At 37.3% G+C, this 24,321-nt stretch overlaps 1 protein-coding gene across 2 annotated transcripts in view; it reads left to right on the forward strand.

Moving 5' to 3' along the window:
• Positions 1-4,251: 4,251 nt before the first annotated feature.
• The window catches only part of LOC124158477, a 34,950-nt gene continuing 14,880 nt past the window's right edge, over positions 4,252-24,321 (forward strand). Inside the window, exons 1-9 of one of the 2 annotated variants that reach the window (XM_046533598.1) lie at positions 4,252-4,456; positions 6,110-6,268; positions 6,536-6,698; positions 6,783-6,914; positions 8,138-8,349; positions 11,925-12,091; positions 12,230-12,349; positions 13,013-13,182; positions 18,796-18,940. In XM_046533598.1, coding sequence (XP_046389554.1) covers positions 4,263-4,456; positions 6,110-6,268; positions 6,536-6,698; positions 6,783-6,914; positions 8,138-8,349; positions 11,925-12,091; positions 12,230-12,349; positions 13,013-13,182; positions 18,796-18,940 — 1,462 coding nt within the window. In that variant the 5' untranslated portion in view covers positions 4,252-4,262. The remainder of the gene's footprint in view (positions 4,457-6,109; positions 6,269-6,535; positions 6,699-6,782; positions 6,915-8,137; positions 8,350-11,924; positions 12,092-12,229; positions 12,350-13,012; positions 13,183-18,795; positions 18,941-24,321) is intronic. The other variant, XM_046533600.1, reaches the window with a different exon arrangement.

Genomic DNA, 24,321 nt, shown 5'->3' on the forward strand with positions numbered 1-24,321 from the left:
ATTAAAAATCTTGCATATTTTTTAAGGGTCTGGGAGGGGGGGGGGGAACGTGCCCCCCCCCCCTAGATCCACCTATGTGAATTCCAATACACTGCACTTTTACTTGAAACATTATTTTCTCTAATTTACTGAGTGAAAATTAATATAAAGATGAAATGTTTCTATAATGTGGGCAACAGCTTTTAGCCTGATTAACTCATTCATTTATGTCACAGTAAAAAACAGGCCAATTTTCATTGTTTTTCCATATCATGTTCATTCCACAATATGCCAAGCATAAGAATATTTTCCAGAATATTATGTTCTTCCTTACAATAATATGTATTATCTCAAACAGGCTTAGTTTTTCAAGTGCATCTTATTTTCTGAATGAAGGTCAAGTTCTCCCTCGTGAGTGAAGAAACTTTCATGAGGTCAATATCAGGGGCATTACCAGCATTGCTGGGGTAGAAGGGCATCTGTGGCGGACTAGCAGAAAGAGTTTAAACTGGCTTCCACCAACTGCCATGAGAGGGTGTTGGGGAGAGAGGACGAAGCAGTTGGGTGTGCCAAAATTGGCCCCAGCTTTTGGATTCTGCACTGCCACTTTGAATGTTCTTGTTAAGATGTGGGAGTTGGGCATTAGGGGTGTGCCAAATCTATTTTAATGCCAGTACTAAAGTAACCAGATGGTATTCAAATACACAGGCAGGTTCCTAAACACCAAGGCAAGTTCCTGGGTAGCCAAGCAGGTTCCTGAGGACTTGGATGGGAAACCAACTACCGAGATGAATTCCTAAATATCTCCCAACCCCCGGTGGGTACATACTGCCTGAGGGGAATGCCTCCATGAACACTGTTTTACCTTGATGAACACAACAAGTGAGAACATATGACTGCAAGAACACCGTCATCGCTCTCATTCAATTATGTGAATACCCTTAATATTGGCCGGGTTGTCTGCTGCCCATGGAACTCGGAATCCAAAAAGAATACCCAAGTTTCCTGAATTTTTATTTAACCGTGCCATTCTCTGAAGACTGGATGCTGCCTAGTCATGTTGCTTGACCAAGTGTCATCTTATTTTGGAGTCTCTCATTGCCAGGGGCCATAGAGGCTAATCGTATGAACATAATTGATTTCAATTTTGTTTCTCCATGGTTATTGTATATTTGTAGAGATTTTTTTAGTTTTATCCCACAGATGAAATCAGCAAAAATAAGTTTATAAATATGAGTAGAAATGCAATGATGCTTGTGTAAAATTAATTTATAAATTATTCACATCTGAACCAAGCTGAACAATTAGCTGGGTATCAAAATAGGAATTATACAGAATTATGTTACAAACATTTTTTAAGTGAATGGTGCAGAGAAAAAGTTACTATACCTATTCAATGTATTCTTGTAATAATTATAGTCTTATTTGATTGCAACCAATAGGGTGGTTTCCTATTATTTTTTTATTGCCTTAATCGAAAGATTATTACTCCTGGAGTACGTATTTCACACTTTTAGATTTTTAAATGACAATATCTATTTTTCGCGATTAAATGAAAAGTGAAAATTTTCAAGCGCACGAAAACGTGACGCTTAAGTATGAATGCCGGGAAATATCTCCGTACGTCGTATTTCTGGTTCCCCCTCCCGCCCGGTGAGGTGACCTTGAGGCGAGGCTTAACGGTGATACATCGCAGGCTGCTAGGGGGTAGCTGAGTACCTTGCTGGATGGTAGCGCTTGGCTTAAAAAAGGTTTATTAATACCTTATCAAACGAAGAAAACTTTCCGACCTTAGCCAGTTTTAATAGGTGATTATTAAGACATGTTTCCCTGAGCTCTGTGCCTCATGCATGCAATGGTAACCTCAGACGATGTATAACTCCTATCCTCTCGTGTAGAAACTAGGTCCCTGTGACGTCACGTGGAGTGGCATCGCATGGGCGCCAATCTGGCCTTTTTCAAATGAGGATAAAATTTGACCCTTGCCATTCGTCTAAACCGGTATTTCAAAAACCAAATAATTTGTGTATTATGAATACACTAATGGTGGGTAACGAATCGCAATCAATGCCTTTCGTTTTCTTTGATGAAGGAAACTACCCTATTGCTATTCTTTTTTAAAACTTACTAACATGTTGTGGTGAACAGGAGTATATATATATGAGGGCTACCCAGAGAGTAACAGAGGTTTTGTGATGGCTGGGACTAGCGCTGCTCTCTTAACGTCAGAGTGTTTCTACACCTCATGCGCAACCAATCAGGGTATCTTGTGCATCATGCCTATCGTATTTAGTATACAAAGGAATGCTAAAATGAGCGCTACAATTGAAAATCCTGCCAGTTGTCAAGTGCAAGCTATAGTAAGTTTTTTGTAGGTAAAAAAATCACAAATCAATTGAAATTTTTAGCCAGATTTGTCAGGTATGCGGTCAAGGAATAATCGCTCAGAAAATTGGTATGCGCAACGCAAAACAAGCATTGGGGAAAACTCAGGAAGAGTGTTTTGTTTTTCCACGTCAACGCTCGTCCACACATTGCCAATCGAAACCAAGAGCTCTTGGATGGTTTGGGATGGGAAGATTTCACTAACCCACCATACAGCTCGGATTTAGCACTGGGGGACTATAGGGATTAACACCTGTTCCCATCGATAAAGATTTGGCTCGCTACGCAACGATATGACACTGACAATGAACTGCATGCCGGTGTTCCTAAACCAGTGTTTGAACTAGCCGGTGGCAGATTTCTACAGGCAGGGTATTGAAAAGCTTACACCACGTCATGAGGAATGCCTAAATTTAAATGGCAATTATGAATAAAAATAGCCAAAGAGTTAAAATTCAAAGTGTATATTATAAAAATTGTTATTTTCACTTTTTTATTTTTCATTTCGAAGTGCCTGTTACTCTCTGAACAGCCCTCATATAATATACATTTATTTATTATTCACCTAGGTATACAAGTAATCATCTGCAATGGTGCAATGAGAGGCGGGGGGTTTTGGCGGTAAAACCCCCCCCCCCAGAGCCCAGACAATTTTTTAAAGTTTAATCTATTTTATTTAATTGGATTAATATTACTTATAGAATAGTGCAAGGATTTATGAAATATCCCTCACAACGCCGTAAAACACACCATTTTGAACCATTTATCTTAATTTTTTTCTGGCGGAGGGCCCTCACACCTCCCGCTTACCCTGGCAGGTATGCCATACCCCCAGAATCCCCAGTATTCCTAGCTGTGCCCCTGATCATCTGGGTAGTTATGTTTCTGAGTCCTCGGGAAACTGCCTGGGTACATATTTGAATACACACATTGCAAGTGGCAGTAGGTACTCAGGATTTGTGTGGGCGGCGGCGTAATGCAACCTGCTTTACACCAATGAACTCGCGGGTTGCATCCACTCAAGGATACTAAAAAATTTTGTGTCGATTCTGTCAAAACTACTGGCATATTTCACGTATTTCGAAAATATTACACACGTACTAGTGAGCATTAAAAATGAGATTAACACTATACAGAGTTTTTGAAGACTTAATATGATGGAATTCCGCATAAAAGTAAATTATAAGACCGAAAAATACATTTTGTATTATCTTGAGGTGACTTAATTTTGAAAATTTTCATTTAAATTAAAATTAAAGGTGAAATTTAATTTAAATAAATATAAATAGGCCATTCAGTTCCATGAAATGTCACTTGCCTTCTTCTCCGTGTCTTTCCACTTCCTCCACTCCAGAGTGTTTCAACGAAATGTTTTGAAAAGAAGTTACCTGAAGGTAATACAAAATGTATCGTAAGCGGTTGTGGTGGTGGCTCCACAGTCTAAACCAATAATGAAATACCGCAACATTTATCTACTAGGGTTAAGTTAATTTACAGGCTAATCAGATGGGTAACATAAAATATTCCATAAGATCCATTTCAAAATTCTTATCATTCATTGATGAAATGCACTCTGCATTCAAAATGAATAAAATTGTAGAAGAGTACAAAATATTTCTGTAATAGATATAAGAATATTCTAATGTGTATGAATAGTTACCCAATCATCACCACTACTGATACATATTACTAAAAGTGAAGACCATTACCCAGAAGTTCTTCTGGGTAAAGATCATACTTTTCCATGTGTCACTCCACCAGTAATTAATCAAGAACTGAATGTTTTTTTTCAGAGTACCGATGTATTACTACCCATACCCAACACTCAAAAGTGTGACCTGCCCCTATGAAACATGTAGATAATGATTGAGTTACTCTTGCAGGCATTCAAAGAAAGTATGAAGAAGTTGGTAATGGAAAATGCTTCAATGGATGACCTAGAAAATGCTCGTCAGGCTCTGAAGATACTATTTATGGATGCAAAATTGTGGAATAATGGCTATTCTGAAGTTGCTCTTGAAGGAAATATTAAAAGAAGGTCATCACAAAAAAAGTCTTCAGTTTTGCAAAGAAAAATGTCAGCATCTTACAAGTAAGATAAAAACCATTCATCATAGTTAAAATTAGCTTATAAACATTTGTAAAACAATTATTTTTGGCTTTCCCCTAATCAATTGTTTATAGAATGGCCAACTTTTCTTCTCCCCTGACAGAAGCATCATCAGGGCCAATGATCTCGCCCATGTTATGTGTCAATATATTATTATGGAGGCTTCCGTGGTGATTACTAAATTATAATGATTCCGTGGTGTCAGTATATTTATCTGATAATGAGAGTGTATTTTGTATACTCTAGACTGTGTTTATTGTTCTTGTAATCATTGGAAGCCATATGTCCGTGAACCTTTGTCAGTTATCTCTATTTTAATTGTTTTTATTGTTCGTTATCTCTAGGGCTTCTCTAAAATTCTCGTTTTGTAATATTTCTCAACACATGGACAGCACCTGTGAAAGTTGGTAATGCTCCGGCAACCTTGTAAGCAATTTTAGTATCAATTCCGATCCTGAGACAAATGATTACTTCTGCCCCCTGACGTGCAGCAGTAGCCTTTGTATTTACCTCTTATACTCAACCTAGTTATTATTACTTTCCTGAACCTTTTCTCGAATGAATTGATGTCATCAAATATTAATTCCGAGTGGGTAACCGCTTCTTTGCTAATCATGGACCTTGTACACAGGCCTTGTGATTTGTTGCCATTTGCACTCATCGGTGTCGTGTTTGTTACACCAAACGTTGGAGGATTGAAAACACACCCGATACTCTACACAGATTTATTTAACACAATGCAACGATACAACCTCGGCCATACGGCCGTACACCAGATATCCGGGAACACACACAATGCCACCTTGGTCCCAACACTTAAATTACCAAAAACAAGTGACACACAAAAACCATACATCACAATCTGCACAATTCCATCCCTCAATGTGCACTTCTCTCTCTGAATGACTAATTGAAGCTGAGCTTTGACAACGTGACCAATTCATGAAAAGTGAGCTTTGCTTTTTCTTTTTTCCAGAGAGTCCTTATATGAGGGAACTATGGGGAGTAGTCTTTGTGTCCCTCTTTCCCTTCCCCCCAACACATCCTTCTGATGAATTGCAATTTTGGGTATCAGAGAACAATCCCATCGTAACTGACCACATACATAGATAAAAACTCTGATTTATCTTTATGTTCTTGATTCAAAGATCAAAATCAATTATCAAAATGGATTAATATCTTAATCTCCAAAGCCACAAACGCTATGCACATGTGTGGCAACCAAAAAAATTCTGAAATTCCGTTTCTGCATGCATAATGAAATTACTAGTTATTAACATAAAAGGAGTTTGGATGCCATCCTATCCATAGAAATTAAAGAGCTTTAAAATGATGTAATGTGTTTTGAAATTTAATAAGTGGTCTTTCAGATATTGGTCTTGAAACTGAGGTGATGCTAATAATCAGGTACCTGCATAGGTTTTTTTCGTGTGATTATACCCTTGCATACAATTACCAAGAAAGTTTTTGATTTTTTTAAACAGGGATTTGGTCATGTGGCATTCATAAACCCTAAATTGTGGCTAATGCCTGGTAGTTGTCAAATTAATTAACCCCAAATAGGTCATAAAATATCTGTGCACCATAGATGAAATTGTGATATAAATTTTGTAAACTTGACATGCATTATCTCAGCAGAGAAGAAGAAGCAGCCAAAATTATTCAAAGGTTTTTCAAAGCCTTTTTAGAGAGAAGATTATTTCTCATTCTGAGGAATGATAAGCAATTGATTTTGAGAAATTTGGAATATTTGAATGATTTATTAAAATCAAAAAATGATATAAAAATATTGAGGTAAGAATCTGAGGTAATGCTTCAACATATTGACAGTAAGAGCATAAATATGGTTTTAGGTTAATTTAAAATTTAAGATACTAAATAATCACCAAAATGTATGAAAGATAGCATTATTTCATCTCTTATCATTACCTATTAATGATGTAAAGATACATACAGGAGATGAATGGAAAAATTATAATATAATTATATAATGGTAATAGGGCCTCAACAATCAATTTTATGAAAAGTAGTTTTTTGAAAATCAAGGATAAGTTTTTCTAGGACCATGGTGAATGAGGAGCCAAAACTAAAAGAGACTTATGGAATCATTCAAGACCTAGGAAATGAAATTAATGAGTACGAATGGAGAGGAGTGACATTTGACATTAGCAAAGACAGCTGGATACCCTTACTGAGATATGTATTCAAGTGGAATTCTGATCAGGCAAGAAAATAAAGAGTTTAGCTAAACATTCTTTGATTTTTAATTTCTCTCACACATGCCATGAGCCATGTTTTTGCTTTACAGGAAATAATGTCGCTTGTGTTCCTCACTTGCCCTCTGGATCACTGGATTTTAACAATAACTGACAATGATACAGGACAAGAAGTACAGATAATAAATAACACCTGCATTCCTTATCCTTACAAGAATAATGAGGTAAATCCTTAAATCCTGAATATAAGTTATCTCTACTTATTTTGGGGAAGCATGGTAGCTTATTGGGTAGAGAGCTTGGATGCTGATCAAAGGGTGAAGCTTTTGGACATCCACAAATGAAATATCTGTTAAGTCTGAGGAGATCCAGGAAAAAATAATCGGTTCACATATCCTTAATGTGTGAAATTCTCACTCATGCTAGTCTGTGGCTTAGTCTAGGTTGAGGTTGAAAGACTGCTAAAGTGAGTGAGTACTTTCCTAACGTATTATCAAGCTTTAGGGGTGGGTGGGGGGCATGGCACGCTGCTGCGATGCATTCCAGTCGGACACCTCTGCTATGTGCATTGTCAGTGGTCACTATGGGCCACCTTGGATAACGCCATATGTGTGAGAACTTAAAAATATTTATAAAATATAAACAACAAAATATTTCCCTTTCGTTTGAAATGGTATCCAATCTTAGTAACCTTTAAAGGTTTGAGAATTGCCTCTTTTGACTATGAAAAAATGTCATTTTTCCATTATTTATTGGAATATTTCATGAAGCATATTAATTTTGTATGAATTAATAATATTGTCACTAACAAGTGTTACCATTACATATATTTTAAGCTGATTTTTTTATGCAGCACTATTCATGGCTGTTAAAAAGTTGCCCAAGTTGACCCAATTTTGTGATTTCTAAGCAATTGTGGTATTCATGTTCAGCTTCTTATTCAGCTTAAAACTTAATTATCACCAGTTTTACCATATGCATAACAAGCCATATCAAAATAGCTATATTTTCAATATTTTAGCCGTAATATTGTCCAAATGATAGACATTTGAAAACTAACCATTTTATTCTCCCTTGTTATAATGGCCAATTTTGGTATTTTTTCAAATGGCAATGATTTCATGGAAAATTAAAAATGACCAATTTTAAAATCATTTGTAATGGCTTACAGCATAAATTTATCACATAAATATCCACAATTAGTGACCCAGAATCTCCTGCATGAATTAGAAAGTTGGAAAAACTGTGAATCACTTATAGTTTTTCTAAACTTTTAGGAATATCCACAATGGTTACCCGCACTTTTCATTGGGACCAAATGAAAATCTCAGAGATATAACTTTTATCTAACATTGAGTTTCAGTCCAACGGTGCTTAGGTGGTTAACTGAAGCTAGACATTTTTTTCTGCTCATATTGCAATATGATTGACTTATTTCTTTTTACAGAAAGGATATACTGTGTTTGCTTACGGGTTGGATGATATGCAGTCTTGGAGTTCTGTGCCTTGGAGAGTGAATCAAGTCGCTCCAAAATCAAGTCCACCCCTCCTCATCTGCCTCAATGATTTTTGGATTCCAGATGCAGAAAAACTTCCCAGACTCAGAGCTGATACTTTATGTGGTTACTACATACCAAGCCTACAAAAAAGGATTTGCAGGTACTCAACATCAAGCAAAGCATGCATCTATCCTACGATCTCAAATGTTACTTTCATCAAACAGTGATTCATATGTGAATATTTGATTGCTCTTTATTGGTTTACCGTTTCCCAAAGGCAATATTTTTATGTGTGAGTTTTCTTGCATGGCAGCTGTAGTGCATTTAAAAAAGTCCTAGCCCAACTATACCATCAAAAATGACCATCTCTAATCAACAAAATTACAATTTTTTCTAGAGATGGGTCGAATAGCAGATTTCTCGAACTCGAATATCGAATAGGAATATTAAATCATTGCTCGAATATTCGAATGCCTCACATTTCGAATACCTCGAATACTAAATGATGAATGCTGGAATGTTTGACTCGGTTGCCTATGCAGAAGGCAACACAAGATTTTGGGGAGTAATTTTGATATATTTTAAAGGATTCGAACTGGAATTTAGCAGATTAATGAAATATTTTAATTTTATGGAAAAAATTGGGCATATAATTAATTCAAATAACATCACTTTACCCCTACTCCTGCTGCCAAGTGCTAGCTGACAATCTGATGCATTTTGTAAAATATAAGCTCTTCTCCACCGGATTTTCTTCAATTATTTTCAGTCCATCTTTGGGAGTTCTCACGAGATAAGAAGATGAATTGGAATTGCTATCAGGGAGAAACCAAATATACTGAGAAAATATCCCTTGGTCTGGGACTGTAAAAATAAAGATTTATTGCACCACTCATAAATTGTAACTTGATATATGTTTTCGGAAAAAAATACCGCATCAACTTCCGAGAAGCTCTGCTGCTCATATCGAGTCTCGCCAGAATGCCAAGTCTCCGTCCTATTTTGACATATATTTCCTCGCGTAAAATGCTTAAATAAAGTCAGAAATGCGTCGCGTTTGGTCTTGTTCTTTTTTAAATTACACGCACGTTACTAATATTTCAATCCAACAAAGGCGTAATATCAATTTCCGAAAGTCATTGTTAGACACCTTTTGTGCTAAGAGGTGATTCATGCAGCAGTTGACCTCCAGAAACTGGAAACTTAGAAGCAGGTAGGCTGAAAAAGGTCAGTGGGTGAGAAAAAGGGGGGGGGGGCGAAACACATTTCTTTTGTTCTTGTGTAACTTGATATTTTTTTCGAAGCTAAGGTCTTCGTGATACGATCCCTGCATGAGCGAGGACCTTTTGTTTGATTTTGGAGAAGAGGAAAGAGTCAGAGTGGGTGAGGCGAGTGCTGAATGGAGGGGGATAGCAGATCGTGGGAAATGCGCCAATGTTACTATCCCACGGCACTGAGTTTCTCCTTATGGTAGTTTCATCTCCTGGAAAAGATTCAAACTAAGTGCCTGTCCATATTAGCCATAAATGACACATGGTAAACACTTCGTCTCATTTATACGAAACCTGCGCGAACTGGGGCCTTTTGTTTGATTTCGAAGAGGAGAAAAGCGTCGGAGGAGGAGCCGAGGGCTGATGGATGGAATGGGAAGCGGATTTTGGGAATTAAGCTATGTAGTTACCATCCCACGGCACTGAGGTTTTCCTGGTGGGGGAAACCAGGGATTTTCGGATTTTTTCACCCGAATCAATTTAGGTTCCCCGCGTCAAACTCTTTTCATCGCTCTAACCCGCGAATTTGATGTAGCTCTTCAACTTGCCTGAAACGGCGCTGCATGCACAAAAAAACTCTGAAAAAGACTAGAGTTCTCTACATTTTTCCGAGTCAACTACCAACGACGTGCGTGCGACAGTGTACGACGCAAAATTCTAAGTATTCGAGGTGGTACTTTTCGCATAACTATTCGAGACCTCGAATATCGAATACTTTCTAGTATTCGAGTATTCGCGGATACTATTCGCACATCTCTAATTTTTTCTTTCAATTGGCAAAATTACTCTCTCTTTTTATTCCATCTAAAATGCTGATGCACATTTTCCTTTTCTCACAGATTTCTTAATGTTCTCCTCCCTTGCTTGGGCTTCATTGCCTCTCATTGCCTCCCACTAACTACCTTCACTAAACGCCTTCATAATCCTTATTCTTAAAATAAATTTTCCTCGTTTTTTTCCACAGCTTCATTTCTTTACTTTCAATGTCAGTACATAATAACATTCTTTTACCTCCATTTATATGATTAATTTTGATCAGACATCATAACTATGTATGCGCGATATCTCTGTTAAAATAATTACATACAATTGAGAGTCTAATTTCATTGTTCAAATAACTACGTAGTATATGCTGGATTATACATCTTCTAATACTGCTCATACTCTCCCTTTCGTATACTTTTCCTAGCAAGAAACAACCAGTTTTTCAATGAAATCGGTGCCACAGATTCTTAGAATGCATGGCACAGAAACCAAGGTCAAAAGTACCAAAGAAATTATCATCAATGACCCATCTGACTTTTTTATTACAAATATGTTTTGGCTAGTCCATTTGTATGCTGCAAATAAGTGGCAATCCACATGTTCATATGTACTACTCCAAGGTTGCCTCAACAGAAGGACACCAGCAATTTACAAAGCAAATTATACTAGGTGAACTTAGGTGTGATTCGAATACTGAGCTCCTCTTAGCAATTATTAAAGTCCTTTATAGTTCAGGGGATAAAAGAATTCTTATTGCTAATTTTTCATCGAATTAATTCTCTAATTTTATTGTTTCTGTCAGACCTGTAAAGGAAGTAAGGTTCCATGATGATGCGTGAAATATGTACCTACATATGAATGTATGTCAGTTCAAAAGTATGTATTGAAATAAAAGGCTTGGTGTCCCTGGAAAAGGAACTTACAACCATACACTAAATGCATAATTTCATAATTAAGTAGACAGTGAGTTACAATGAAGAGCACAAATAAAAAATTTTGGCCATGAGGAGATGAAAGAGAGTAATGTTTTTGTCATTTAGCTAATTTTTTGTCTGCCTTCTGTGCTGCAGAAGCCATGTAATTCTATTTAAAAACTTCTCAATCTATCCATTTTGTAGCCATATTGAATTTGAGTAAAACAAAATGTGTAGGTATAAGAAAATTTGATGGAGCTCTGATGGTCTTTCAGACAAATGCTTAAAAGCAGCATTATACTTTTTTTTTGTGGCAATACGTAGTGGTTTGGACTGCAAGTTCCACCAGCTGTGGCTCTGCCCATTGTTACCTATTACGCATTGCCTTATTTGAAAGGGAGGCTTCTTTGCCATCCTTCTGTCCTTTGCCTACGCTTGAGGTTCTTTGCTGTGGTCCACCAAATCTGGAGGACTTAAGTCAGCAGAAGGGAGATTTTCCAAAGAGAGGACTTTCTGAAGAAAACGAATACATATATAGAAGTGTAAGCACATTAAGAATGCCACAACAGAAAAATTGTATTGTGTCTTGCATACCTTTATCTTTCCCGTTGAGAATCTAATGGCATTTTATAGGAAAAACACTAAATTTAGAGCGTCAACTGTCTCCTTTACGGATTATATACACACAGATACATATAAAAAGATGAAAAATGATATGAATTTGTGAATGCATACATGCAGAAGATTTTACTGTAAATGCATTCTTTCTGTATATTGCATTACAGTTTCCTCATGAAGGTAAGGGAAAGTTGTCAAATATCCCTCTGCTTCAACACATCAGATAGGGAAGTGGTATTCCAGTTCATGTTACTTGATGATAATATGGAAACAATTATTGATCAAGAAAAAGAGGGATTTTTAGTGATTCCAACCATATTTCTTGATGGACCAGGTATGTATTAGGCCAATCAAGTCATTTTTAACTGTAAATAAATTAGTGATTGTAATAATAAAGCATGCGATCAAAATTTAAGCAATAATTCAATTATCCAATCGCAAACTAATTTTACAATGGTGACACTCTCATCAGAGGATGAAGAATATAGAGTATATTCTGGAGAGGCAACATTGGTGAGTAACTGGCAACTTTCGGATTTCCAAAAGTCATTCGCTGAAAATCAATTTATTAAAGATGTTTCATCTTCCCAAGGTAAGTTTTCACATTTTACCTCATTGAGTTGTTATGTTCATGAATCATGTTCTAAAAGGATATACATATTGAATTTCTCTGTCAATGTAATTTATAAATGCAATGGACTTAAGTGCAGACGATAGAAATTGTTTGCAATTTGTTTCAATAGAAACCCATTTCAATAGTTTGGATTTATATGAGTTGGCAATTAATATACATATTAACCAAAACAATTTTCCCTCTCTTACTTGAATTAATTTGGCATGTTCTATAACTATATATAAATATGAGCAGAAAGGTCTGAAAATTATGCAGAATAAGCTCATTTCTCATACAATGCAGGGAATAGATCTACAATTTTTCCCAGAGCTGTACCATAGTAATTGAAAGGGTTATTTATGATTGGATTAATTTAATTTAATCGATTGTGAAAAAAGAAAAGTTAATGAAATACTGCATTTGTCTGAATATAGTCCCCCCTTATTTTCCAAAAGTGCCCCTGGTAAAAGTAGAGGGGGAACAATATTCAAACGCATTTTTTATATTTTTCGTGAAACTGAAGCCTAAAAATTAGGAGGGGGGGACTATATTCAGAGGGGGACTATATTCGGAGAAATACGGTATACACTTCTCCCTTTGAATGTCCAACATCACATAAATCGAGACCATCTATTCAATCAGAAAACACAGTTGAGCAGTCTTTGCCACACAATGGATCACAGGCAAAAATGCAAAGACAATCCCTGATGGAGGCAAGGCACACAATGGGAGAGCTCTTTGGAGAGCCACGCATTTCCTCAGATTCCATTCCAGCGACCTGGGCACTCGAAGTCCTTCTGAATTCACCACAGGCAAGTTTTCACTTCCATTAACCAGTGTAAATATTTTGTGATAGGAAGCTACATATGTATTCATATTGTGGATGGATTGCTGAATTGGATTCGTAGCTGCAGCTGAGTTTCTGAAAAAAATTTACCAACCAGTAGCCTCCAAACAATACGTAATTGGTTTACAACAGTGGCAATTTCTAAATTTAAATTAAAAACAACTGTGCACAACTCACGGCATTAGAGTCAAATGTTTCAAACTGAGACCAAGCTAATTTAGAGAAAAAAGTTTGTCTACATGTTGCATTATTTACCAAAAAATTAAGCTTCATTTAGTAAATTTAGATTACTAATAACCTGGCCTTCCAGTAGTGACTTTGTTTGACCTCTGGCTTTTGTTTTATTAACCCATTACCGGCCGAGTAAAGAAATACTTGAAAATATATAATTTTTTCTCTTCAATTTACGTAATAACATGCTAAATAAGGTAAATTGAAAATATGGGCCTTCAAAAAAATTTGCTTATGGTAAAAAAAAAAATGTTGCGTTTTCGCAACGTTGGCCGAATTCGGTATCTATAGGCAGTTATGCAACCCGCAATACATTACATTGCCGTCTCATAGGAATATGCTGTTTTTACTGTCGGATATAATCCTATACCTTTTTATGCCACGTGCATGGCAAATATTGTCATATTGGATAAATAAAATCCTTAGATATTATCTTTCCAGGGAGATGTTTTTGTCATTTGACCTAAATCCACTATAAAATAGACATGCTTTACGGTTTGAAAGAAATAGTCAAAGCGAAAATTTTCTCTGAAGAGCATGCATTTCACATTTTTCATTGACTTTAATTTAATCATTGCAGATTAAATTACAACAATTAATGGCTAATTATGAAATACTCAAGCATTTTGGGTGCAATGGAACATAAAATTTCGAACATTCATACATGGTTTGGCTTTTACACTGTTTCGGCAACTACTGGATTTTTTGGCCAAATTCGTCCTTTCATGCTTCACGAGTCCGCGATGAATTACATGGCCTAACTTTTTCGATGTTTATGGACGCGAATTGTATAGGAGTACGTCATCTACTGACTGATTCACTTCACTTTTTAGATGCGTCCCTGCTAGATACGATTTGAAGTCTACCAGTGAAATTTACTTCCGTTGCATAACCTGTACAATCTCCTGGCGTTAGTGCAAACACTGTTGATAAGCTAGGACCTTTTTTCCCCTAAATTCTAATGCGGTAATTTGCATTTGCATTATCAAGTAGGCCCACACCTCTCATGTATTTATCATACTCCCCAATAACACGTATAGTATTTTATTTTATTAAAATAGAATAGTATGTGAAATAGTATTTTCTTTTTCCTGCTGAAACTTTTCCCTGTGCCCAATGGAAGCGAAAAACTTGTATTTCTGTCTACAGGGACAATCTAGTTATCATTCCATCGAACAATACTAAGACCTTCGGCTTTATCAAATGTTTGTTTTCATGTTCCTCTCGGTTTCATGTCGATGGTTTTATTATATTCTATTAGGCACTCCCCCGTTATATTTACACGGATGGCTCCAGTGACAAATAATCCTTTTTCTTTCAAAACAATAAATAGTCTTCAAGATGAAAAGAAGTTATCGAAAAACATACGATGATTCGAGGGATCAGGGATAACCTTGAGAAATTCCAGAATAACGCTTGATTCCAAGCCTAAATTTCGATGGAAGTAATTTTCTATCATCTGGTTGAACCCTAAAACCGTCCGAATAACATAAGTATCAAAGTTAAAAGCAAAATCTGAAAAGCTTGTTTTAAAAGAACATTTATGCACTGCAGTGACCAAAGTAAGGTACCACTTGCTCATTATTTCAAAATTTATGCGCAAATATTCCGTATTGTAATAATTTTTATTTCAAGTCGTCAAATTGAGGTCATAATTTACAAATCTGTCATTTTTGTCCAGACAGGAATTATCTGAGAAGTGGAGATTATTTTTTATTTATCTATATGTTTTATATGTTCTATTTATCTATATATTTATTTATGTGTTTTGGTTCAATCATTTCCGAACCAAATCTACGCCTTATCGTCTGCATTCACCCAATATCCTGTTGTGGAAGTCGGTGATATCGCTGAATCGTGAAGTAAGGAAGGACTGATTGAATGGATCGGATTGAATGTACAAAGTTTTGTGTTCCATTGCACCCAAATGCTTTCATGTAATTCATAAATAGTCATTATTAGTTGTAATTCAATCTGCTGTGATAAAAATGTCAATTAAAAACTGGAAAATACGTTATCTTCTATAAAAATATTCACTTTGACTAATTTCTTTCAAGCCGTAATGCATCTCTATTTTATATTGGATTTAGGTTAAATAATGCAGCATCTCATTGGAAATATAATATCTAAGAATGTTAATTATCAAATATGACGATATCTGTCAAATACGAGTCATAAAAAGGCGTAGGATTATATCCGACAGTAAAAACGGCATATTCCTATGAGACGGAAATACGTGGTAATGCGGGTTGCATAACTGCCTGTAGATACCGGATTCGGCCAACGTTGCGAAAACGCAACATTATTTTCCGGATCTGATTTTCGCTTAATGTTGACTACCTGACGAAATATAAGCTTTAATATCTATTAATTGAAATTTCTACGTCCACATGGACGAATAAAAAACTTAATAAAGGGAATAGTTACTCTTAGGAAAAATTATTTATCTTGCATAACCAGAGACTAGAAAATTGACGCATTTTGAGTATTTTTATAAATATCGAAATATTTTTTAAATGTCATTATAATCTCACTAAAAATCAGTTTAAATACATTTTAATTGAAAAAAGCGAATTCTAAATGAATAAAATTCGATTGAAACATTTTTTTTGCATTTCTCAATAATGTTGCGTTTTCGCAACGTTGGCCGTAAATGGGTTAATGGCAAAATTGAGTCGAATTTGGAATCGTCAGTTTACCTGTTGCTTAATATTCAATCAAAATGCAAGGAACGATCTAGTACATATCGAATGTTAACAAGTCATATTAAATTTATATTCAGGGAAAATCAGCACAGAAGCAGGAGTAGGAAAAGGGGTGAGGCAAGGGTGTGCACTTTCTCCCATAATTTCGAATTTCGTATGATTAGTGCACTTGTTGCTTAGTTTTCCATCAAAACGCAAGGAATGATCTAGTACATATCGAATGTTAACAAGTCATATTAAATTTATATTCAGGGAAAATCAGCACAGAAGCAGGAGTAGGAAAAGGGGTGAGGCAAGGGTGTGCACTTTCTCCCATAATTTCGAATTTCGTATGATTAGTGCACTTGTTGCTTAGTTTTCCATCAAAACGCAAGGATCAATGAAGTTGCTCCAGAGTGGTCCTTATTTTTGAATTTTCTTTTGGTACGCCCCGCAGATTTGTTCCATTTGCTTTCAAAATCACCAAAATCATGACAATTATTTTTGCAATCGCATTCTGGGATAACGTGCCGCATCACACACATAGTTTTGAAATTTAGTTTTTTTTTGGGTGTTTTTTTGGTCATAACTGAAGATGATGTCACTCTCAAATTATTTTATCACTTTTCTGTTTTTTACCAATGACTCATTAGACATTTGTAGCGTATCACCTCAAATATCTTTCATTTCTGCCCTCTCTCTCGCAAGATCTCACAGAGGCAGCCAGAGTGAATTCGTTTTCGCATCTGGTTGCAAATTTCTAAGACATATTTTCCCGAACCAATTGGAATGGGAATTTGTTTTCTCCCTTGCAAAAAGGTCTTCAATAAATTCTAGGAGTAATTTGGTTAATAGTATTTCCTTTTCACTTGCTAATGATTGGTGTTCTAAAAACCCCCAACAGGTGAGCAGAGGCGTCTTGCGGGTAGCACGTATTGTAGACGTAGAGTTCACCCCAGGCTAATCTACAGGTATATGAGCATCAACACAATCAGTGTAGGGGAGTTAGTAAGCAGCTTGCAATTCTTTTTCCAAGGTACCAAGGTTTCACCCATGATTGAACCTGGAACCAGGGACGCCGACTTACAAAAAATATTGGGGGGGCCCAAACCGGGATCTTTCCCCGGAAAATTTTATAAGTAGTGAGTTTTAAGTTTTTTAAGCATTTTAGATAAGTCATATGATCAGCATTAGAGCCCCGATAACTCGAATATCGATATCTGGACACTCTGGGGAAAATCAACAAGCCTGACACATTTTTCCCTCACACCTGTAACGAATTTTTGAGGGACTCGGGCCCCATGGAGTCAGCGCCACTGCCTGGAACCTGTCATCAGATGAGCACTCAACCCATTATGTAACAGTGTACATAAGACATTTGCATGCTTCACTTAGTGGAATCACATAATGACATGCAGGGTGGAGGAAAATTTTGCCACGAACTTTAAACATTGGATAGCTGATGCCAATAGGAACCAAAATCACTGATAATGTTTTAGTCAAAAACACACCATTTTTAAACTACAGAAACTTTAAGCCAAGCGCTCCGATTGGCTGTGAGTTTACCCTGTTGCCGCATGCGTAGGATACATCGCGATCTCCGGCAGTCAAAGCATTTGAAGTCATGACTTGTCCAGAGCACCTGGCAACAAGGCAAACTAGCGGCCAATAGCATACAGGGGGCGAAAAATAACTTTTTACAGGATCAAATATGCCCTTTGCGGGAAAGTTGCCGACTTACATCAGGAGCTCAAAACCGAGATTTCTCAAAATTGGATATTATTAATCACTGGTGCCCGGGCCCCAAAGTTTAAGATTTTGCGAATATTCGGACTGAATTTTGATAGAAGATTTAGATCACTGCAACAAAGCCCATTTTGGCAATAAACAGTGATAAATATAGAATTTAAAGCTATATGTATTGATGAAGTTTAAAAGTTAACCAAAGGTTTTACGAAGTGTGAGAATAATCAACAAATATTGAGCATATGCATATGTGCCACACAAAATGTCTGCCTGGGGCGGCACGCGCTCACTCTTGGTGCAATATCTTCGGAACCTTAGGGTAAAAAAGAAAGATATTTTTGCAAAAATAATTTTCATGACTTATTTTCTAGCCAAATAGAACCAGTCTAGTGGGGGGTGGGGGGTCCCAAAAGAATTCGAAAACTTTAAAAATGAGGACCACCCTTAATGTCGTACATATTGAAAGTTAACCAGTCATATTAAATTTATATTTATGGAAAATTGCATTTTCTAATTATTTAATCTTCTGTCTAAATACCTTCTCCTAAAGTACCCCAGACAATTGTTCTAGCTACAGCATCAATGCACTGACCGATTGAGCATATTATTAATTCAAAGCTTCACAATTTAGGTACTTGTTAGGCAAACACATGAATGATGTCAAAATATGAAGACCACTATAGCATAAAACCCATAAGAGTTTTTCAACTAAATTTATTTATACTTATAAGTGACATGGAATTATTTTCCAAAAGGGTATTATTTTATAAAAAATATATATTTTTATATAAAAACCTTGGCAACACAACAAATGCAAGTTGTATGTCTGCATACGCTACCCCAACAATACACCAAACATGGCATTGTAAAAGAGCTAGTAGTCAGATATTACACCACATATGTGTTGCATTCTATAGACAGTTGTGCTTGAAGAAAACAAGGAAGATGATGACCAATTGAAGAGCAGCAAGAAAGAATTGGAAGGATTTGATCCTGGATTTATGCAGAAAAATGCTCAACTTTTCAGCAATTTTCAAAAAAATGGCATCACTGAGTGTTTAGGTGAGTAGCATTTATTTTTTATTTCCTATTAACGGAGAAAAAAAATCATTTTATGTGGGATATATCAATGCCACGATGCCCAAGAAACAAAATGCGTCAATCCATGCGAGTTCAACACATCACTCAAGCTGACGTAGTGTTGGCAAGTGTGACTCTTCCGTGAGAGCAGACTCATACCACACTGCACACCTGCACCCTGGGACTCTGTGTATATATGTATAGTTGTTACTGTCTCGGAGAGGAGGGGAAAAAAGGAGAGGAAGGTAGGGGTTGAAGAGGGGAAGGGGTGGGTGGGAGGGGTAATGAAGAAATAGGCAGAGGGACAAAGGAGTGGGAATTCTATGTAGAGGAAAGACCTCAGCCCAAACTAGGTATTTACGCAGATGAAATACTTTTCTACTTAGTCAGCATAAAAATGGTTATACCTTACAAATTATGATCAAAGAATAAAAATTGAGGAACTTTGTTTCTGGAAAGTTTAATTGACCTCTCAGCGACAATATAGGTTTGGAAAAAATGTGTTCCGAGTGAACTGAACTGCCAACAACACAAAGTACTCGGGGGGGAAAAAGGTACAGAGGCGCATGGAGTCATGCTGCACAAAGAGCTAGTGGTGCTTGAAGGGAGGGTTGCAAGTGGAGGGGGAGTCCCAAATCATTAAATGTGACATGCTCTGCTCCTTCTGTGGGGTCACTAATTTGTGCTACCTTGCTTTCACAATCATCATCATCATCACTGGTCAACAATCCTAGGATTGGTTTGATGCAGCTCTCCACTCAGTCTCCTATCAGCTAATCTTTTCACACCTACATATTTCTTCTCTTTCACGTCCTTCTTTACCTGTTCCATTTATATCATTTGAGATCTTCCTTTCCTGTTCTTGCCATCCACTTGTACCTTGATGATTGTCTTCATCAGGCCATAATGTCTCAAGATGTGGCCTATAAGGTTATTCCGTCTTCTTTTATGATCTATCGTTCCATGTTCCTATCTTTAACATACTATCCCCTTTGACCCTCCAGAGATCCGAATGGGGGACTAGTTTACCTCCAGAATATTTTACTCGAGAGAATTCCATCATGTCATTATATAAATTGAGTGGAGTAGCTGCGACTCTTCGGGATGATAATGTGGTGGTTTCCCCTTGCCTTCCACATCGCAGTACTACAGCCGTTAAAGTAAATGTTGCCACGCCTTTAGTGAAATGTGTGTCGCTGTACCGACCAGTATGGTCTCCACCTTCGCACATGTGAAGAAGAGCTGCTGCCCTCTCCCCCGGGTGATGAGAGGCATAATTGTTGGCGGTCCGCAGTCGCCAAGTCATGGCATTTTTATAGGTTTGGTATCATTTTATTGGTCTACCATACCCAACGGTAGCCCAATACCCCCTCAGAACACCACTGTCTTTTGTCAATGACTGCTTTTTCGACGAGAGAACTCGCTTATCTCGCAGCTAACCTATATATCTAAAGATCGACCCACCATCCACAACCCAGTGGATGCACTCGGTGGCTTTAAGCTCAGCTGCGAGGCTTGCACTGTACCCACCACTAACCTGGTTCTCTTCTATTCTTAAAAGTTTGGCATATTTAGTAACCCCTGTAAGTAATGAAAAAATAGTTTATAGCAGAATTTTATGACAATTTATGACAAGCATTTCAGTGCCATGGTCTTAAACCTGGTGTTTGTGGAAGATGTCTCTGAATTTTTTGACTAATTTGTACGATTTTTCTCGGAATTTTATAAATATTCCAATGTACATTTGTTGAAGCTATTTTTTTCATTTTAACTTTCCAATACTAACCTCAAGAGTAAAAAAAAGTTCCAACAGCCCAAGGAGTGAGTGTGGTATGTACAAGCGTGTTAATATCAACTGAAGCAACCTTAGCGAGGTCCCTGGCAAAGTTTCTCTTACGTTGTTGAGTGAATGTGTTTGTCTCAACCAAGGCAAACTGAAAAAGGTCCTCTTAACCCTAGCAAATTTTCCTTCGCATTGAGTGAGTGTTTGTGTCTCAATGGAAGGAACCTTAGAGAAGTACCTTCAACCCTTGCCAAGGTTTCCCGAGTTGCATGAGTACTTGCAAAGGGTTTCCGGTTGAGAGGCTGGGGTTGGTCACTACTGCAAATTCTCCCTTTCCATCAAACTGACACAGTATTTGTTTTGCTTGTACCTGTGCCGTGATCCCTAAGTTGCAGACATTGGAGACTATTTTCTGTTTTACAATTGAGGCCATAGAGCTCACCTTATCTGTTCTATGTCAGCTTCTAAATATTCAAACCGAAGGTAATTGGCTATAAAAAACTTTGATCTTAAATATCTCAAAATGCCCCTCATATAAAAACATAGACTTAATTTCTCCAGCGCATTGCACTATCCAGTGAAAACAATAGATGGAACATCAATGGCATGACCCTTGATAGAATTCAATGCTATGTGACAATACTATCAAAATTACATGTGAAGCACCACTCTTCATGATGTGCACTAGGCCGGCCCTTATTTTTCAGAATTGAGAAAAGTTATGTTTTCCTAGTCTCAAAATGATCCAAATGAGGTTCATATTCACATGTTAAAATTTGGTTACTTTAAAATAATGGCAACCCGTGCCCCAAGGGCCCTAAGTACTAAGGACCCTCAATTGAGATTTTTGAGGCCGAAAAAGTGCTAATTCTATGTAAAACGTAAAAGTAAAGCCCCTGAGGACCGATTTTTTGTTTGTTTTGACCTATCTCTAAGCGTTTACGAGATATTGTCCGTCGTAATGCAATCCACCCCCAAGGGCGCTACCCCGCACCGCGGCGCCGCTGAGGTACGGTCCGCACCACTTACTAGAGACTTCCCCTCCACCCCCTCCCCTACCTCGGCACAGACTTTGCTCCCGATGGCAAGATGTAGTCTTTGAAGAAATGTGCTTGCGTTAAAAAGAATTTAATTGCCTTGACAATGCTTCCAATCAAAGTGATCAATTTACTCGTATTTTCACCTGTCCATGAATTTCAGTACATATTAACCAAAACAAAATACATTTTCGTATTTCTAATCTTTCACTGACACCCCATATTTGGCATTTAAAGTGTATTTGCGCACGTTAGGGGCTGTGCCACGATGAAAATTCACATTTATTGTTAGTAATTTATTTTGAAAGCTCTCTTTCTTCTACGTGACTGACTTAAAATCTTGAATTAGTATCACCCCTCTCTCTGCACAATCATCTACCGCTTGAAGGCCCCGAATAATTTGCAAATCGTTCTTGTAATCAGGATGTTCATACCATTCTTGCGTGGGCACATCAAAGAATGCAGTTAATATTTCCAATGCATCAAATAGCCTTCTCGAATTAGTAGTGACAACATTTGATATAGATACCGTTTTCACGTCTTTACGTTTATAGAATGCCATCTTTGGTGGATCATATTTTCCCTCACGTGTCCTCATATGGCGTATCACATTTTCCTTTTCACACCCAGAAAAGGATCCGTCAAAGAATGATAGGCCTATGAACTCCTCATTCAGGTACCACAAGTGGTTTGAAAACCTTGGTGTACTCCTTTCGCTATGTCCAGGTTAACACTTTCGTAATTTTAGGATCTGAAAGTCACTGTTGGGAGCAGATGCAGCACAAGGAGCGGGAAACCACAACTTTTTCTTTTTTCTTGAGCATATTGAAATCTATTCCACCAATAACTGCATTTCGTGCTCCTATTTGACTGCATAAGAATTTTACTTCTTCATCCCACGCACATTTATCTGAGAGATTAACTGCGAGCGTCAAAAATTCAATGGCACCGCCCCTTGCAATATCAAACAAATCATCAAGTTTTGTTACGAAAGATTCTCTTCTCTAAATCTCCACGGTAGTTCCCACTCTCTCTTTATGTCGTTGCACCTTCATCCATTCATTGTGTAATGTTTCTAACATTTCAGTCACCTTATTTTCTGTAATTAGAGGAATTCTCATTTTGTTCCATGGATGAAACGCATTTCTTTCTGTTTTTCTCGCACTAAGTCTGATACATTTCAAACCCATCAGGTTATAGAGAAACACACATTACTTCTCTCACTGTGAGTAACTTTGAGCCAAGTATTTCTTCACTTTCTTTTTCAACCACTTCAATGTGCAATTTAGTCTTAATTTCATACTTTTTCTTGTTGGCCTATTCTTAAAATGAACGCCACGTGTGTTCATGATAAACTAGTTTTTTCACCACTTTTCTCCGTATATCCTAAAAAAACTTAGCACATTCTATCCTTTGCGCACCATAAATAAGAACTAACTATGTCTCTACATTGATCTACAAATGTGAACTGACTGCCTCGTTTCTTCTTCATAGAATATTTCTATCAACTGTTATGGCCCTGGAAGCCCTGCTCATTTCCTTCATTCCTTTATAATTCACAAACACAATTGTATCGAATACTTATAAAATTTTGTACATAAAGAGCACTTTTGAACAAACCATGCAGTAATTGTGCGCGGTCGTATGGTGGCAACAAAGTAAGGTTTAAGGGGTCGGTGCACAGTACATAGGACGGCGTTGAAGGGTTAAGATTGACATTGTATGCTTTAAAAACATAAATCATGACACAAGAGGAACTTTTCAATTCTGTACCACTAGCATGCAAATATTGCCAGCAGGAGCAAAGTCTGTGCCGAGGTAGGGGAGGGGGTGGAGGGGAAGTCTCTAGTAAGTGGTGCGGGCCGTACCTCAGCGGCGCCGCAGTGCGGGGTAGCGCCCTTGGGGGTGGATTGCATTACGACGGACAATATCTCGTAAACGCTTAGAGATAGGTCAAAACAAACAAAAAATCGGCCCTCAGGGGCTTTACTTTTACGTTTTACATAGAATTAGCACTTTTTCGGCCTCAAAAATCTCAATTGAGGGTCCTTAGTACTTAGGGCCCTTGGGGCACGGGTTGCCGTTATTTTAAAGTAACCAAATTTTAACACGTGAATATGAACCTCATTTGAATCATTTTGAGACTAGGAAAACATAACTTTTCTCAATAGGGTTGTTCACCAATTTTTTTTTACTGTCTTAAATGAAAGTACACACCGAGGGGATACCGGCGACAGTTTCAGCGCTTTTCTAACCAAAAATTTAATCCTAAAAAGGCTAGGCGAAAAGTGTGGAATCCGAGGGCCGGCTCAAACGCTCCGAAAGCGCACGAAGGTTGCCGAAGGCATGCTGACGTCACACACAGCGAACTTCTCGCGGAAGCCGTCAACCCGGTCGAAAAACCTGTGATCCTGCGTCAGAGAAGAAACAACGAGGGTGAAAATGGAGGAAATTAGGAAGAAGGCGTATATATATATTGCTTTCTACCGCTTTGTAATTCTACCACAATAAGAAATCCGGGAAAACGTTTTATTACTGTGCCT

Source organism: Ischnura elegans, chromosome 5 (assembly GCF_921293095.1).
Source record: "Ischnura elegans chromosome 5, ioIscEleg1.1, whole genome shotgun sequence".
Lineage (NCBI taxonomy): Eukaryota > Metazoa > Arthropoda > Insecta > Odonata > Coenagrionidae > Ischnura > Ischnura elegans.